Source organism: Ranitomeya variabilis, chromosome 3, assembly GCF_051348905.1.
Source record: "Ranitomeya variabilis isolate aRanVar5 chromosome 3, aRanVar5.hap1, whole genome shotgun sequence".
Taxonomy (NCBI): Eukaryota; Metazoa; Chordata; class Amphibia; order Anura; family Dendrobatidae; genus Ranitomeya; species Ranitomeya variabilis.
Window position 1 is genome coordinate 776,132,050 of NC_135234.1, and position 17,334 is coordinate 776,149,383.

At 44.7% G+C, this 17,334-nt stretch overlaps 2 protein-coding genes across 2 annotated transcripts in view; both read left to right on the forward strand.

The window, feature by feature from the left end:
* Positions 1 to 17,334, forward strand: part of LOC143817465 (uncharacterized) — a 50,339-nt gene that overhangs the window by 8,449 nt on the left and 24,556 nt on the right. The gene's annotated exons all lie outside the window — the stretch shown is intronic.
* On the forward strand, positions 474 to 16,071 carry LOC143817464 (uncharacterized). The gene is made up of 5 exons (XM_077298896.1): positions 474 to 609; positions 12,699 to 12,809; positions 12,917 to 13,084; positions 15,561 to 15,658; positions 16,042 to 16,071. Exons 2-5 carry the CDS (start codon positions 12,720 to 12,722, stop codon positions 16,058 to 16,060), a joined length of 375 nt encoding a protein of 124 aa, XP_077155011.1. The 5' UTR covers positions 474 to 609; positions 12,699 to 12,719; the 3' UTR covers positions 16,061 to 16,071.

Below are 17,334 nucleotides of genomic sequence, written 5' to 3' on the forward strand. Positions count from 1 at the left end.
ATCTTTCAGTGCAGAATCAAAGCTTTTCTGTACTATAACAAAAGCTTTAATAACGCGGCTTCACATCTGCACCAAAAACGCATCAGATAAGGGGGAAAAGCAGAAAGATCCAATAATCAGAGCAGATTGTTACTGCATCCTGTGGTGCGGACACCGGCATCAGATCAGAGTCCGGGAGAAGCTGCGTAACACCTCATGTCGTGCTCCAATATTGCCTCTCAGGGTCTCCTGAAAGCTGGGTGCCGCCATGTGCTGTGTAACCGATGAGATGTGTGTATATATAGTACTGGGATAGCGGTATATTGTTAGGACGATGGCTTCTGCCACTAATACCCCATCTACTCTGCCCCGATCCCAAGAGGAGCAGCCGCCTGCTGCCACCATGTGTAATACTGCGAGTCCTGGGAACTAGGAGACTCCACCAACAAGATGGCGGCGCTCACTACAGGGACAGGAAGTCTGCAGCCTAAACCCCGCCCCTTCCTGATACACTTCCTGCCTCACATGCTGGAGAGCAGAGAACCAGGAAATATCCCCGGAGAAGACGCAGTGACCGCAGCTCCGGGATATTTGTGTTTCCTCCTCGCCCTCCTGTCCGCTCACAGTCCAGTAAGAAATTATGTATGCCCCAAGTTCTGCGGCACTAAGGCTCCTGTGTAATGTGCGGTATTATTATTATTTATTATTATAGCGCCATTTATTCCATGGCGCTTTACATGTGAGGAGGGGTATACATAATAATAACAAGTACAATAATCTTGAACAATACAAGTCATAACTGGTACAGGAGGAGAGAGGACCCTGCCCGCGAGGGCTCACAATCTACAAGGGATGGGTGAGGATACAGTAGGTGAGGGTAGAGCTGGTCGTGCAGCGGTCTGGTTGATCGGTGGTTACTGCAGGTTGTAGGCTTGTCGGAAGAGGTGGGTCTTCAGGTTCTTTTTGAAGGTTTCGATGGTGGGCGAGAGTCTGATGTGTTGTGGTAGAGAGTTCCAGAGTAGGGGTGATACGCGAGAGAAATCTTGTACACGATTGTGGGAAGAGGAGATAAGAGGGGAGTCGAGAAGGAGATCTTGTGAGGATCGGAGGTTGCGTGTAGGTAAGTACCGGGAGACGAGGTCACAGATGTATGGAGGAGACAGGTTGTGGATGGCTTTGTATGTCATGGTTAGGGTTTTGTACTGGAATCTCTGGGCAATGGGGAGCCAGTGAAGGGATTGACAGAGTGGAGAGGCTGGGGAATAGTGGGGGGACAGGTGGATTAGTCGGGCAGCAGAGTTTAGAATAGATTGGAGGGGTGCGAGAGTGTTAGAGGGGAGGCCACAGAGCAGGAGGTTGCAGTAATCAAGACAGAAGATGATGAGGGCATGGACTAGGGTTTTTGCAGATTCTTGGTTGAGGAATGTACGGATCCGTGAAATATTTTTGAGTTGAAGTCGGCAGGAAGTGGAAAGGGCATGGATATGTGGTTTGAAGGAGAGATCAGCGTCAAGGATTATCCCGAGGCAGCGTGCTTGTGGGACTGGGGAGAGTGTTGTGAATTCTGCTTTTGGGTTCCCTCCTGTGGTAGTAGGTGGTAATGCAGTTGTCCCTGGGTTGCAGTCCTGGTCAGGTGTGTCTGCTGATTGCAGTTCTGACTGGGGTATTTAGGTGTGCAGGATTCATTAGTCCTTGCCAGTTGTCAATTGTTGTTGGGAGGTGTAGGACCTCTGCCTGGTTCCTCCTGCCTTTCTGCCAAATCAGCAAAGATAAGTGTCTGGTTTTGTTTCTGTGGCACACATGCTGTGTGCTTCACAATTCAGTGCTATTCTTTGTGTTTTTTTGTTCAGCTTAGATTGTGTCAGTATTTTCTCAGTCTTGTTGGATTCTCTGGAGTGGCAGATATACATTCCATGTCTTTAGTTAGATTGTGGAACTTTTTGTATTATCTGTTGTGGATATTTTTGGAAGGGTTTTAATACTGACCGCCTAGTAATCTGTCTTATCCTTTCCTATTTAGCTAGAGTGGCCTCTTTTGCTAAATCCTGTTTTCTACCTGCATGTGTCTATTCTTCTCCTACTCACAGTCATTATTCGTGGGGGGCTGCCTATCCTTTGGGGGTCTGCTCTGAGGCAAGATAGCATTCCTATTTCCATCTATAGGGGTATTTAGTCCTCCGGCTGTGTCGAGGTGTCTAGGGTATGTTAGGCACACCTCACGGCTACTTCTAGTTGCGGTGTTAGTTCAGGATTTGCGGTCAGTACAGGTTCCACCGACTCCAGAGAAAGTTTTCATGCGGCTCCAAGGTCACCAGATCATAACAGTACAACTGGCCCATAATGAGTTAAATGCATCTCAGAAGAAGGGAAGAAAGGTGTTGAGTCATTTTTTTTTCTGCAGTCTGTTCTGTCTTTTCTTCCCTCTTTATTTATGGGTGGCTGAGGAGTCTTGTGCCAGCATGGATGTTCAGGAATTAGCTTCTCGTGTAGACCAGCTTGCTGCTAGGGTACAGGGTATTTCTGATTATATTGTTCAGACTCCTGCTTTAGAGCCGAAGATTCCTACTCCTGATTTGTTTTTTGGTGATAGGTCCAAATTTTTTTGGTTTTAAAAACAATTGTAAACTGTTTTTGGCTCTGAGACCGCGATCCTCCGGTGATTCCATTCAGCAGGTTAAAATTGTCATCTCCCTGCTGCGTGGCGATCCACAGGATTGGGCATTTTCCCTGGAATCTGGGAATCCGGCCTTGCTTAATGTAGATTCCTTTTTTCAGGCTTTAGGATTATTATATGATGAACCTATTCTGTGGATCAAGCAGAGAAAACCTTGTTGGCCCTGTCTCAGGGTCAAGAGGCGGCAGAATTGTATTGTCAGAAATTTAGAAAATGGTCTGTGTTGACTAAATGGAATGATGATGCTTTGGCGGCAATTTTCAGAAAGGGTCTTTCTGAATCCGTTAAAGATGTTATGGTGGGGTTTCCCACGCCTTCCGGTCTGAGTGATTCTATGTCTCTGGCCATTCAGATTGATCGGCGCTTGCGGGAGCGTCAAACTGTGCGCGCTGTGGCGTCGCCCTTAGAGCAAAGTCCTGAGCCAATGCAGTGTGATAGGATTTTGTCTAGAACGGAACGACAAGGATTCAGACGTCAGAATAGGTTGTGTTATTATTGTGGCGACGCTTCTCATGTCATTTCAGTCTGCCCTAAGCGGACAAATAGGATCGCTAGTTCATTTACTATCAGTACTGTACAACCTAAATTTCTGTTATCGGTGTCCTTGATCTGCTCATTGTCATCATTTTCTGTCATGGCGTTTGTGGATTCAGGCGCCGCCTTGAACTTAATGGATTTTGAGTTTGCCAGGCGTTGTGGTTTTCCCTTGCAGCCTTTGCAGAACCCTATTCCTTTAAGGGGGATTGATGCTACACCTTTGGCTAAAAATAAGCCCCAGTTTTGGACACAGGTGACCATGCACATGGCGCCAGCCCATCAGGAAGATTGACGATTTCTGGTGTTGCATAATTTGCATGATGTTATCATGCTGGGTTTCCCATGGTTGCAGGTACATAATCCTGTGTTGGATTGGAAATCTATGTCTGTGACTAGTTGGGGTTGTCAGGGGGTTCATAATGATGTTCCTTTGATGTCAATCTCCTCTTCTTCCTCTTCTGAAATTCCAGAGTTTTTGTCTGATTTTCAGGATGTATTCGATGAGCCCAAATCCAGTTCCCTTCCATCGCACAGGGACTGTGATTGTGCGATTGACTTGATTCCAGGCAGTAAGTTTCCTAAATGCCGACTTTTCAACCTGTCTGTGCTTGAACATACCGCCATGCGGAGTTATGTTAAGGAGTCTTTGGAGAAAGGGCATATTCGGCCATCTTCTTCACCATTGGGAGCAGGTTTTTTTTTTGTTGCTAAGAAGGATGGCTCCTTGAGACCTTGTATTGATTATCGCCTCTTGAATAAGATCACGGTCAAGTTTCAATACCCTTTACCTTTGCTTTCCGATTTGTTTGCTAGGATTAAGGGGGCTAGTTGGTTTACTAAGATTGACCTTCGAGGGGCATATACTCTTGTTCGTATTAAGCAGGGTGATGAATGGAAAACTGCGTTTAATACGCCCGAAGGCCATTTTGAATACCTTGTGATGCCATTCTGGCTCACTAACGCTCCATCTGTTTTTCAATCCTTCATGCATGATATCTTCCGGACTTATATTGATAAATTTTTGATTGTATATTTGGACGATATTTTGATTTTTTCCGATGATTGGAAGTCTCATGTGGAACAGGTCAGGATGGTATTTCAGATCCTTCGTGACAATGCTTTGTTTGTGAAGGGGTCTAAGTGTCTCTTTGGGGTGCAGAAGGTTTCTTTTTTGGGCTTTATTTTTTCTCCCTCATCTATGGAGATGGATCCGGTTAAGGTTCAGGCCATTCATGATTGGATTCAACCCACATCCGCGAAGAGCCTTCAGAAATTTTTGGGTTTTGCAAATTTTTATCGCTGGTTCATTGCTAACTTCTCCAGCGTGGTTAAACCCTTGACTGATTTGACGAAAAAAGGCACTGATGTGGCGAATTGGTCCTCTGCGGCTGTCTCTGCCTTTCAGGAGCTTAAACGCCGATTTACTTCTGCTCCGGTGGTGCGCCAACCAGATGTTTCTCTTCCGTTTCAGGTTGAGATTGATGCTTCTGAGATTGGGGCAGGGGCCGTTTTGTCTCAGAGGGATTCTGTTGGTTCTTTGATGAAACCGTGTGCTTTCTTCTCCCGCAAGTTTTCGCCTGCTGAACGCAATTATGATGTCGGCAATCGGGAGTTGTTGGCTATGAAGTGGGCGTTTGAGGAGTGGCGACATTGGCTTGAGGGTGCTAAGCACCGTATAGTGGTCCTGACCGATCATAAGAATTTGATTTACCTCGAGTCTCCCAAACGGCTGAATCCTAGACAGGCTCGATGGTCCTTGTTTTTTTCCCGTTTTGATTTTGTGGTTTCCTATTTTCCGGGTTCTAAGAATATTAAGGCTGATGCCCTTTCTAGAAGTTTTTTGCCTGATTCTCCTGAGGTCCTTGAACCGGTCGGCATTCTGAAAGAAGGGGTGGTCCTTTCTGCCATTTCCCCTGATTTACGGCGGGTTCTTCAGGAATTTCAGGCTGATAGATCTGATCGCTGTCCTGTGGGGAAATTGTTTGTTCCTGACAGATGGATTAGTAGAGTGATTTCTGAGGTTCACTGTTCTGTGTTGGCTGGTCATCCTGGTATTTTTGGTACCAGAGATTTGGTTGGTAGGTCCTTTTGGTGGCCTTCGTTGTCACGTGATGTCCGTTCTTTTGTGCAGTCCTGTGGGACTTGTGCGCGGGCCAAGCCTTGTTGTTCCCGTGCTAGTGGGTTACTTTTGCCATTGCTGGTCCCTGAGAGGCCCTGGACGCATATTTCTATGGATTTTATTTCTGATCTTCCGGTTTCCCAGAGGATGTCGGTTATCTGGGTTGTTTGTGACCGGTTTTCTGAGATGGTTCATTTGGTGCCTTTGCCTAAATTGCCTTCCTCTTCAGAGTTGGTTCCGTTGTTTTTTCAGCATGTGGTTCGTTTGCATGGTGTTCCGAAGAATATTGTGTGCGACAGAGGTTCCCAGTTTGTTTCTAGGTTTTGGCGGGCCTTTTGTGCTAGGCTGGGCATTGATTTGTCTTTTTCTTCTGCATTTCATCCTCAGACAAATGGCCAGACCGAGCGAACTAATCAGACTTTGGAGACTTATTTGAGATGCTTTGTGTCTGCCGATCAGGATGATTGGGTGGCCTTTTTGCCATTGGCCGAGTTTGCCCTTAATAATCGGGCTAGTTCGGCTACTTTGGTTTTGCCTTTTTTTTGTAATTTTGGTTTTCATCCTCGTTTTTCTTCTGGGCAGGTTGAGCCTTCTGACTGTCCTGGTGTGGATTCTGTGGTTGACAGGTTGCAGCAGATTTGGGCTCATGTGGTGGACAATTTGGTGTTGTCTCAGGAGGAGGCTCAACGTTTTGCTAACCGTCGTTGGTGTGTTGGTTCCCGGCTTCGGGTTGGGGATTTGGTTTGGTTGTCTTCCCGTCATGTTCCTATGAAGGTCTCTTCCCCTAAGTTTAAGCCTCGGTTTATTGGTCCTTATAGGATTTCTGAGATTATTAATCTGGTGTCTTTTCGATTGGTGCTTCCGGCCTCTTTTGCTATCCATAATGTCTTCCATAGATCTTTATTGCGGAAATATGTGGTGCCCGTTGTTCCCTCTGTTGATCCTCCGGCCCCTGTTTTGGTTGATGGGGAGTTGGAGTATGTGGTTGAGAAGATTTTGGATTCTCGTTTTTCGAGGCGGAGGCTTCAGTACCTTGTCAAATGGAAGGGTTATGGCCAGGAGGATAATTCTTGGGTTTTTGCTTCTGATGTCCATGCTGCTGATCTGGTCCGTGCCTTTCATCTGGCTCGTCCTGATCGGCCTGGGGGCGCTGGTGAGGGTTCGGTGACCCCTCCTCAAGGGGAGGGTACTGTTGTGAATTCTGCTTTTGGGTTCCCTCCGGTGGTAGTAGGTGGTAATGCAGTTGTCCCTGGGTTGCAGTCCTGGTCAGGTGTGTCTGCTGATTGCAGTCCTGACTGGGGTATTTAGGTGTGCAGGATTCATTAATCCTTGCCAGTTGTCAATTGTTGTTGGGAGGTGTAGGACCTCTGCCTGGTTCCTCCTGCCTTTCTGCCAAATCAGCAAAGATAAGTGTCTGTTTTTTTTCCTGTGGCACACATGCTGTGTGCTTCACAATTCAGTGCTAGTCTTTGTGTTTTTTTGTCCAGCATAGATTGTGTCAGTATTTTCTCAGTCTTGTTGGATTCTCTGGAGTGGCAGATATACATTCCATGTCTTTAGTTAGATTGTGGAACTTTTTGTATTATCTGTTGTGGATATTTTTGGAAGGGTTTTAATACTGACCACCTAGTAATCTGTCCTATCCTTTCCTATTTAGCTAGAGTGGCCTCTTTTGCTAAATCCTGTTTTCTACCTGCGTGTGAATATTCTTCTCCTACTCACAGTCATTATTCGTGGGGGGGGGCTGCCTATCCTTTGGGGGTCTGCTCTGAGGCAAGATAGCATTTCTATTTCCATCTATAGGGGTATTTAGTCCTCCGGCTGTGTCGAGGTGTCTAGGGTATGTTAGGCACACCCCACGGCTACTTCTAGTTGCGGTGTTAGTTCAGGATTTGCGGTCAGTACAGGTTCCACCGACTCCAGAGAAAGTTTTCATGCGGCTCCAAGGTCACCAGATCATAACAGGAGAGTGGGCAGCCGTTTACTGTAATGGATAGGTTTGTTGTGGGAGTCGAGTGAGATGGGGGAAAGATGATGAATTCTGTTTTGTCCATGTTAAGTTTTAGAAATCTAGTGGAGAAGAAGGATGAAATAGCGGACAAACATTGTGGGATTCTGGTTAGTAGGGAGGTGATATCTGGTCCAGAGATGTAGATCTGTGTGTCATCAGCATAGAGATGATACTGAAAATCGTGAGATTCTATGAGCTGTCCCAGGCCGAAGGTGTAAATGGAGAAGGGCAGGGGCCCTAGGACTGAACCTTGTGGGACTCCGACATATAGGGGGCGAGGTGAGGAGGTGGTGTGTGAGTGGGAGATGCTGAATGTCCGGTCTGTTAGGTATGATTAGATCCAGGATAGGGCCAAGTCTGTGATGCCAAGGGATGAGAGGGTCTATAATAATAGGGAATTGTCCACTGTCAAAGGCAGAGGACAGGTCCAGGAGGAGGAGGACAGAGTAGTGTCGCTTGGCCTTGTTAATAGGTCATTGGTGACCTTAGTTAGGGCAGTTTCAGTGGAGTGGTGTGACCGGAAGCAAGATTGTAAGCGGTCGAAGAGGGAGCAAGGAGAGAGGTGGGAGGATGTAAATATACAGCTGATTAGAATGCGACAATGTCAGATGGCAGGGTACAATCTCTATACATCATTCTGGAATTAATTCTGAGCATTACACTTCTATGATACACTTATGTGATACACTGGGCAGACGGTATATAACTTATAGGACTACGGGCCCCAAAGATTGTTATTATTATACATTTTATATAGCGCCATTTATTCCATGGCGCTTTACATGTGAAAGGGGCAAATATAGACATGTGCAATTAATATGAGCAATACAAGGCACTAACAGGTACAGAAGGAGAGAGGACCCTTCCCGCGAGGGCTCACAGTCTACAGGGGATCGGTGAGGATACTCTAGGAGAGGGTAGAGTTGGTCATGTGGAGGTTCAGCAAACTGAGGATCACTGCAGTTTGTAGGCTTGTCGGAAGAGGTGGGTCTTCAGGTTCTTTTTGAAGGTTTCAGTGATAGGCAAGAGTCTGATGTGTTGGGGTAGAGAATTCCAGAGTATGGGGGAAGCACGGGAGATGTCTTGGATGCGGTTGTGGGAAGAAGAGATAAGGGGAGTAGAGAAGGAGATCTTGAGAGGATCGAAGATTGCGTGTAGGTAAGTACCGGGAGATGAGGCCACAGATGTATGGAGGAGACATGTTGTGAATGGCTTTGTATGTCATAGGGTTTTGAACTGGAGCCTCTGGACAATAGGAAGCCAATGAAGGGATTGGCGTAGGGGAGAGGCTGGGGAATAGCGGGTAGGTAGGTGGATTAGTCGGGCAGCAGAGTGTAGGATGGATTGGAGTGGTGCCAGAGTGCTAGAGGGGAGGCCAGAGAGTAGGAGGTTGCAGTAGTCGAGGTGGGAGATGATGAGGGCGTGCACTAGTGTTTTTGTGGTTTTATGGTCAAGGAATGTACGGATCCTCGAAATATATTTGAGTTTGACATGGCAGGAGGAGGCAAGGACTTGGATATGTGGCTTGAAAGAGAGGTCAGAGTCGAGGATCACCCCGAGGCACCAAGCATGCAGGACTTGGGAAAGTGAGCAGGCATTGATGGATAGGTCTGGTGGAGGGGTAGCCTGAGATGGGGGAAAGATGATGAATTCTGTTTTGTCCATGTTCAGTTTTAGAAAGTGAGCAGAAAAGAAATCTGAAATCGCAGATAGACATTGTGGGATTTTGGTCAGTAAGGAGGTGAGGTCAGGTCCAGGTAAGTAGATGTGCATGTTATAGGCGTAGAGATGATACTGCAAACCATGGGATTCTGTGAGCTGTCCCAGGCCGAAGGTGTAGATGGAGAAGAGTAGGGGTCCTAGAACTGAGCCTTGGGGAAAAGCGCTTTCGGCTGTCCCCTCAAAGTGTAGACCGCCTAACTTTAATTAAAATGAACAAGAAATTGATCTCCGATGACTTTTGCACAATAGTCGCAGATTGGGCAGACTAGGCGATGGTATCTTCTTTAGTGTCATGTTATGATCTCACGTTATTGCAGTCTGTGCCATCTATGTGGTGTCTTCTGTGCCTGCTGTTGCTACTGCTGCTGATGTTACAAAAAATGTTTGAAATGTGGGTCTCCATCTGTTTGGTTGCCCGTGTAAGTAGGTCTCCCAGATAGGCAAGCCTGCACTTTCAGTCAACTACCTGTGTTACTTTCCTTACATTTTTCTGCCAATATTACTTTATGAAACTGATGCTGTGTCAGAGACCTATTGTACTCTTTCTACTCTGTGGAAATTGATGCCACTTTTGTGCTGTGTGACAATTATTTTTTTTAAATGTGGAGACTCCAAGTTGGTTCTCCGTCTGGTAGGTTGCTCGTGTAAGTAGGTCTCCCAGACAGGCATGTCTGTACTTACTTTCAGTCAACTACCTGTTTTACTCTCCTTACAGTTTTCAACCAATTTTACTGTATGAAACTGATGTTTGTGCCAAACGTGTGGCTGGAATGAAAAAAAAAAAAATTGGAGATGTTGTATGAGGTGTGAGGTCTCCCAGCAAAGAAGGCTTACACCGTTCCCTTGACCACTAAGTCCTCGTTGAAACTTCTGTTACAAGCTGTAAATGCTGGACCAGACCCTCAAACCTTGCTGACTTCTTCTGTGCCATTTGTAAATTTCTACTGTGGGTCAATTGATGCCACTTTTCATGGTGTCTGCCCTTAATTTTAGCTGTTTGGGAAGCTTTTTTGTCACCCCTTAAGGTGTTGTCTATGTGTTTGATTTTGCCTCTCATTGAATCTAATAAGGTTCGTATACATTCATCGAACCGTTCGGCGAACAGAGGTCCGTTTGGTGAATCCTAACCAAATCGAACCTTGAAACGTTCACTCATCTCTAGTGGTCAGTGGATGGGGGAATTTTTTTTTCAGGGTGATGTGTAGTATTAATTTTCCATCACACATAGCTTTTGTATTTAGCCCAAAAAGTTCTAGGTTGGTCTCACCTGACCAGAGCCCCTTCCTCCACCTGCTCGATGTGTCACCTACATGTTTTTTTGCAAGCTGCAAACATGAGTCTCTCACATCAATACCTGGCACTGCCACTGGCACTCGGACTGGAGCATTCTCCCCCCTGAGCTGTGGATCTCTGTTGCTCCTCCAGAGTGACCACGGATCTCTTGGTTACTTTACTAATTAGTGCTCTCTTTGCTTGTTATGCCAGTTTAGGTGGTGGGCCATGTCTTGGTAGGTTTGCAGTTGTGCCATGTGCCTTCCATTTTTGGATGATGGATTGATGCTCCATGACAGTTTCAGAGCTTGGGCTATTTTTTATACCCTAACCCTGCTTTACCATTTCCCACAACGTTATCCCTGACCTGTCTGGCCGGCTACTTGGTTTTCTTGATGCGGTTTGATCCCTAATGTTCTCACACAAACCTTTGAGGCCTTCACTGAACAGCTGTTGTTATACTGAGAATAAATCACACAGAAGTGGACTCAATTTAATAATTATGTGACTTCTGGAGGCAATTGGTCACTAAGGTTTTTATTTAGGGGCATCAGACTATAGGGGGTTGAATGCAAATGCACGGCACAAATTTTAGATTTATATTTTGTAAATAATTGGAAAATGATGAGACTGTTTTGCCGGTGACGGGCTCTGGCCTTTTGCTGTGTGCACTGAGGCTCCGCACAACAGACACGATGTAGTGACTTCATCCCATCTGTTGACCGAGTCTCAAAGGCTATATTTTACAAAAAAGGAACAACTGGCCCCCTCCTCCAAAATTATATTCACTAATGTCTGCATTCTGAGGATGCCAATACCGTTGAAACAAGACCAGGAAACAGAAACAGCCAAAGAGCCGGATGAAGTTAGCAGGCCACTGTTTTTCCATGTCTGGAATAAGGGCTTTTCAGGAGTCCTTTTTTCTTGTATGACCGCCATCTAAGTTTTTCATGGATAGCACTTATATCTACGATAGTCTATGGGTTAGTTCACATGTAAGATTTTTTCCTTCACACTGAGTGGCCTGCACAAAAGTATAAAGACGTGGGATCAAACTTGTCAATGCAAATCAATGGGTCTTTGAAAAAAATCGGACAGCACTTGGATGCCATGTGTTTGCTGCTGTTTGTCACAGACTGATAGGAGAGCTTGATACAGCGCCATCCAGAGGTAGAAATACATATTTTACAGGAGGGAAACAATATTCATCCTAGCATTTTTGACAAGTGCAATTAACCTCTTGAGGTGAGAGCATTTACAGGACATCAGCCGCCTGATTTACATACTAGCTGGTGCCTTGCGTGAAGAAGTCTTACGCGTAGTAGTGTGCATTAGACATTATTAGTTAAAGTGAAAAACAAGCTGCACAGGCATCTATGAAGCGTCTACAGACGTCCATAAGTTTTTTTGTTTGTTTGTTTTTTCATTCGAAAAAACTGATGAAACTCTGATAATCTACGATTTTGTCGATTACACAATAATTTATATGTACTACTAAATAATGTAAAAAAAGTCATCAATTTTTTTCTGAATTAAAAAAAAATCCATATGCAGTCATGTCAGTAAAAAACTAAAAAGTTCAAGGCAGTTAAACCACGGAGAGGCAAAAAACTCAATAAATTATGCCCAGTCAGTAAGTGGATTGTAACACTGTGGAATTTTTAATCTGAGATGTGTTGAGTTACTAACAATGATCGATAAGTCTGATGGGAAGGTGGAGTTGAGTGAGATGATGGACAAATAATGGATTACATTTTCTCCGGACCAAAGATGGAAGAGCTGTCCAGAAAGGACACAGCAAGCACTCCACCAGAGGTGCTACCTCTATCTAGATACCCCATATACCCCCATGCTGTAGATAAGCCCCTGATGCTGGTGGGCTTAGCTCACCTTCGATTTTGGGGGTGACAGGTTCCCTTTAAGGGATTCCAACAGAAAGAGGGCAAAACATGGAGATGGAGTCTGAATGGGAGGCACAAAATATTAATTTACTATTGCTTGAGGAGATCCAGGAGGCATCTGAGTCTGTGATATTAAGAGATGGGAAGTTTGTAATAGGATAGGGTACTTGACTATGTCAAAGGTAGAGGACAGGTCTAGAAGGAGAAACATTAAGTAATGTTGTGCGGCATTTTCCGAAGTTCTGATACGGAAAAGATATATATCTTTGTACCGTGTTAGCCAGTAGATAGAAAAATATTTAGATTTGAGAGTCCTCACTGGTTGATATATTTTAATGGCTAACTGAAAAGTTAGCCATTAAAAGGTATCAATCACTGAGGACTCTCAAATCTAAATATTTTCCCAAGTTCTGAAGCACTTTACATAACATCTAAGATGTCCTTCTGGCTTTTTGCACTCAGTCCTCTTTGTCATTCCTTCAGTTCCTTTGAACTTTTCCATTGATGGACCTTCCGAAGATGGACGATAGAAGCCACATGGCTGCTCGGATATTAGATCTCACCCTGGACATAATCTACTGGATCACTGGAGAGGTGAGAGCTTCACATCACTCTGATCTCTAGGAACAAAGCAGGGAAATGACGGGAAAGGTGAAGGACGCTTAGAATAGATGTAGTGATCGGCGTCTCCTAATACACAGGAGCACAAAGTAGTGAAGATGTCATCTGCGGAGTGTGTGACCTCACGGGTGTCAGGAGGATGGAGCAGGACCCCGAGTGACACCACCGAGCCTCCACCTCATTCACTGATACATGAGCAGAAGATCCTAGAACTGACCCACAGGATCACTGAGCTGCTGAGCGGAGAGGTGAGCGCTGCCGGGAATGCTGGGACATTATATAATAACGCCGGGGGAGGGGTCTCCTAATGACAGGTAATTGTGTGTCAGGTTCCTATAAGATGTCAGGACGTCACCGTCTATTTCTCCATGGAGGAGTGGGAGTATATAGAAGGACACAAGGATCTATACAAGGACGTCATGGAGAATCACCAGCCCCTCTCATCTCCGGGTAAGAGGAGACTGTACTTATTATAGAGGAGAGGCCATGTCTTTTTTAGAAGCAAAAGATAGGATGTGCATGATAGTATGAATCTACACAACCTTCACAGTCTCCCCTGAAGAATCTAATGAGAGGAAATGCATCGGGACTCGGGCATGGACAGGAGTGTTAGCTAAAATGGACCTTCCATGCCACTAGGACTAAGGGGGCCCCAGATCGCTTGAACTACACTTGGTGAGATCGTTCCAATAGGAACTTCTGAACGTTACCAAGTAGCACATGTCATGTGTTGCCCCATACATGATGTCCATTTGCTGAATGATAATTTTTTTTTTAAATTGTGTGTTCCAGATAAATTGCCCTGACTCAGATATAGTGTATTGCAATTATGGTCGCCTGATAAGATTGGGTGGGGCTTAGTACATTTATCGTGTCTCGGGTATTGTTGTTAACTTGGTTTGCCTTGTTCGTACATTTATGTCCCTAGGGTTTTTATGCTCATATTTTTCAGAATTTTAAAGTACAGTGGGGAAAAAGTATTTAGTCAGCCCCCAATTGTGCAAGTTCTCCCACTTATAAAGATGAGAGGCCTGTAATTGACATCATAGGTAGATCACAACTATGAGAGTCAAAATGAGAAAACAATTACAGAAAATCACCTTTTCTGATGTGGTAAGATTTATTTGGCAAATTATGGTACAAAATACGTATTTCATTATTAACAATAGTTCATCTCAATATTTTGTTATATATCCTTTGTTGGAAATGACAGAGGTCAGACGTTTTCTGTAATTCTTCACAAGGTTGGCACGCACTGTTGGTGGTATGTTGGCCCATTCCTCCATGCAGATCTCCTCTAGGGCAGTGATGTTTTGGACCTGTCGCTGGCAACACGGACTTTCAACTCCCTCCAAAGGTTTTCTATGGGGTTGAGATCTGGAGACTGGCTAGGCCACTCCAGGACCTTGAAATGCTTCTTATGAAGCCACTCCTTCATTGCCCTGTCGGTGTGCTTGGGATCATTATCATGCTGAAAGACCCATCCACGTTTCATCTTCAATGCCTTTACTGATGTAAGGAAGTTTGCACTCAAAATCTCACGATATGTGGCCCCATTCATTCTTTCATTTACACTGATCAGTCATCCTGGTCCCTTTGCAGAGAAACAGCCCCAAAGCATGATGTTGCCACCCCCATGCTTCACAGTAGGTATGGTGTTCTTTGATGCAACTCAGCATTCTGTCTCCTCCAAACACGACGTGTTTTGTTTCTACCAAACAGTTCTACTTCGGTTTCATCAGACCATATGACATTCTCCCAATACTCTTCTGGATAATCAAAATGCTCTCCAACAAACTTCAGATGGGCCCGGACATGTACTGGCTTAAGTAGGGGGACACGTCTGGCACTGCAGGATCTGAGTCCCTGGCGGCGTAGTGTGTTACTGATGGTAGCTTTTATTACGATGGTCCCAGCTCTGTGCAGGTCATTCACTAGGTCCCCCCCGTGTGGTTCTGGGATTTTTGCTCACCGTTCTTGTGATCATTTTGACCCCATGGGGTGAGATCTTGCGTGGAGCCCCAGATCGAGGGAGATTATCAGTGGTCTTGTATGTCTTCCATTTTTCTATTATTGCTCCCACAGTTGATTTCATCACACCAAGCTGCTTGCCTATTGCAGATTCAGTCTTCCCAGCCTGGTGCAGGGCTACAATGTTGTTTCTGGTGTCCTTCAACAGCTCTTTGGTCTTCACCATAGAGGAGTTTGGAGTGTGACTGTTTGAGGTTGCGGACAGGTGTCTTTTATACTGATAACAAGTTCACACAGGAGCCATTACTACAGGTAATGAGTGGAGGACAGAGGAGCCTCTTAAAGAAGAAGCTACAGGTCTGTGAGAGCCAGAAATCTTGCATGTTTTTAGGTGACCAAATACTTATTTTGCAAAATTAATCTTGCAAAATCAGACAAGGTGATTTTCTGGATTTGTTTTCTCATTTTGACTTTCATAGTTGTGATCTACCTGTGATGTCAATTACAGGCCGCTCTCATCTTTTTAAGTAGGAGAACTTGCACTATTGGTCGCTGACTAAATACTTTTTTCCCCACTTTATATATATTAAAAGTTATATTTTAATTAATGCACAGTTATTGCACCTTTGCTTAAAGTTTACTAAATAGTGAATCTTCACAGCTATACCCATTGCTTAAAAGTCACCTAGACGCCCCGTCATCTGATCATCACATGTAGACGATGTATTCAGTCGCTGTGTATTTTTCCTATAGATGGGACCAGACTTAGAAATCCACCAGAGAGAAGTCCCAGTCCTCTATATTCCCAGGATCATCCAGAGGAGAAGCAGAATGTCCTCCTGGATCATCAGGTAGATGAAGCTGGAAATTATGTAAATCCTCCAAAGAATGATATAACGAAGCTTTTTACTGACCTCCAGCAGCAGAGGAGTGTAGGTGCTGTGTCCGCTGGACTGATAGCAGCAATAAATGGTTTGTTTTCATGAAAGGTTAAGTATCCAAAAATGTGGACACTCGATGGGCTATTCAGTTAGGATGAATGTACGGTTCTGCTCTGTAGATGGAAATACCAGCACAATGCCGTGGGTGAATGTTGATTCTGTCTGATCGTCACTTTAGGAGATCCTTCTTTTAGGTCAAGTTGGCTCATGACTTCTAGTGGTTCTTACTGTCCACTAATGTGAGATAAGCTGCTGCTGCTTTATTTTTCATCAATTATGTCGGATCATTGCAGGAAAGTCATTGCGGTGTGACGAGTGGACCGGAAAAACACTTTTCCATGTTGGTGAATGGTAAGAGTCTTTCATAAACTCCATGCTTTGTTCATCCTGTATATTACAGACTGAATTAACCAAAAACATCCCCACTGATATCCGATGGAGGAAATGACATAAAACCTGCTGATCTTACTGAATTTCTAGTCCAATGTATTAACATATTCTTTTACTACAAAGCTCGGAGAAATATCTGATATTTCAGGCTGGGGATGTAGACTGTATGGAGAGATAAGTACACACGTCTTAATTGAATTTGGGGATTTGGGGAACTCCCACCTGAAGAAGACGGTGTTTACTGTCGAAACGCGTTGTGGTAAACTACATATGTTGTCTGAGTTTCCTTCAGCGCTCCTGGGACTGATTTCTGTTTGACATACACTGATTACTAGCGACATCCTTTAAAAGGCACCACCACTGTAACAAGTCCATTCATGACATTTCTTCCTCCTGAATCTTGCTTTACATCACCGCCATTGGACTCTGGAGGAAACATTTTTTGTGAAGTGACGGATCATACTCTTCTATCTGGCGTCTGATGGATGAGTTTGGGTTTGGTGAAAGTCCGGAAAGTGTTACCTGTCATGATCTCCATGGCCAGAGAACTAGCATAAGCCTCTATAGGAACAAGCTCTTGGAAGATGTAACTATACTGACCATGAACTAAACCTACCGCATCATCTAGAAGTAGCCAGGTAGCATGTCCTACTTTTTATCCCTATATGCCCAGCGCCGGCCGGAGAACTAAATAATGCTAGCAGAGGGAAATATAAGACCTGACTCACCTCTAGAGAAATGCCCAAAAAAAAAGGAGACAGAAGCCCCCCACATATATTGGCGGTGATATGAGATGAAACAACAAACGCAGCAGGAAAATAGTTTTAGCAAATTTGAGGTCCGCTTTCTAGATAGCAGAAGACAGAAAGCATACTTTCATGGTCAGTAGAAAACCCTAACAAAACACATCCAGAAATTACTTTAGGACTCTGGCATTAACTCATAATACCAGAGTGGCAATTCCTGATCAACAAGAGCTTTCCAGACACAGTAACGAAACTGCAGCTGTGAACTGGAACCAAAATACAAAAACAAAACATGGACGAATGTCCAACTTATCTAGTAGATGTCTGGGAGCAGGAACAAGCACAGAGAGGCTTCTGATAACATTGTTGACCGGCAAGCAACTAACAGAGAAGCCAGGTTATATAGCGACACCCAGATCTAATCAGAACAGGTGAACAGGGAAGATGATG

Excerpts from the sequence above, each read along its gene's own strand:
- LOC143817464 (XM_077298896.1), top strand. The coding sequence starts at position 12,720 with ATGGACCTTCCGAAGATGGACGATAGAAGCCACATGGCTGCTCGGATA. Across the intron at positions 12,810-12,916 it reads TCTACTGGATCACTGGAGAG|GAGCACAAAGTAGTGAAGAT; the intron begins GTGAGAGCTTCA and ends CCTAATACACAG. Across the intron at positions 13,085-15,560 it reads CTGAGCTGCTGAGCGGAGAG|ATGGGACCAGACTTAGAAAT; the intron begins GTGAGCGCTGCC and ends TTTTTCCTATAG.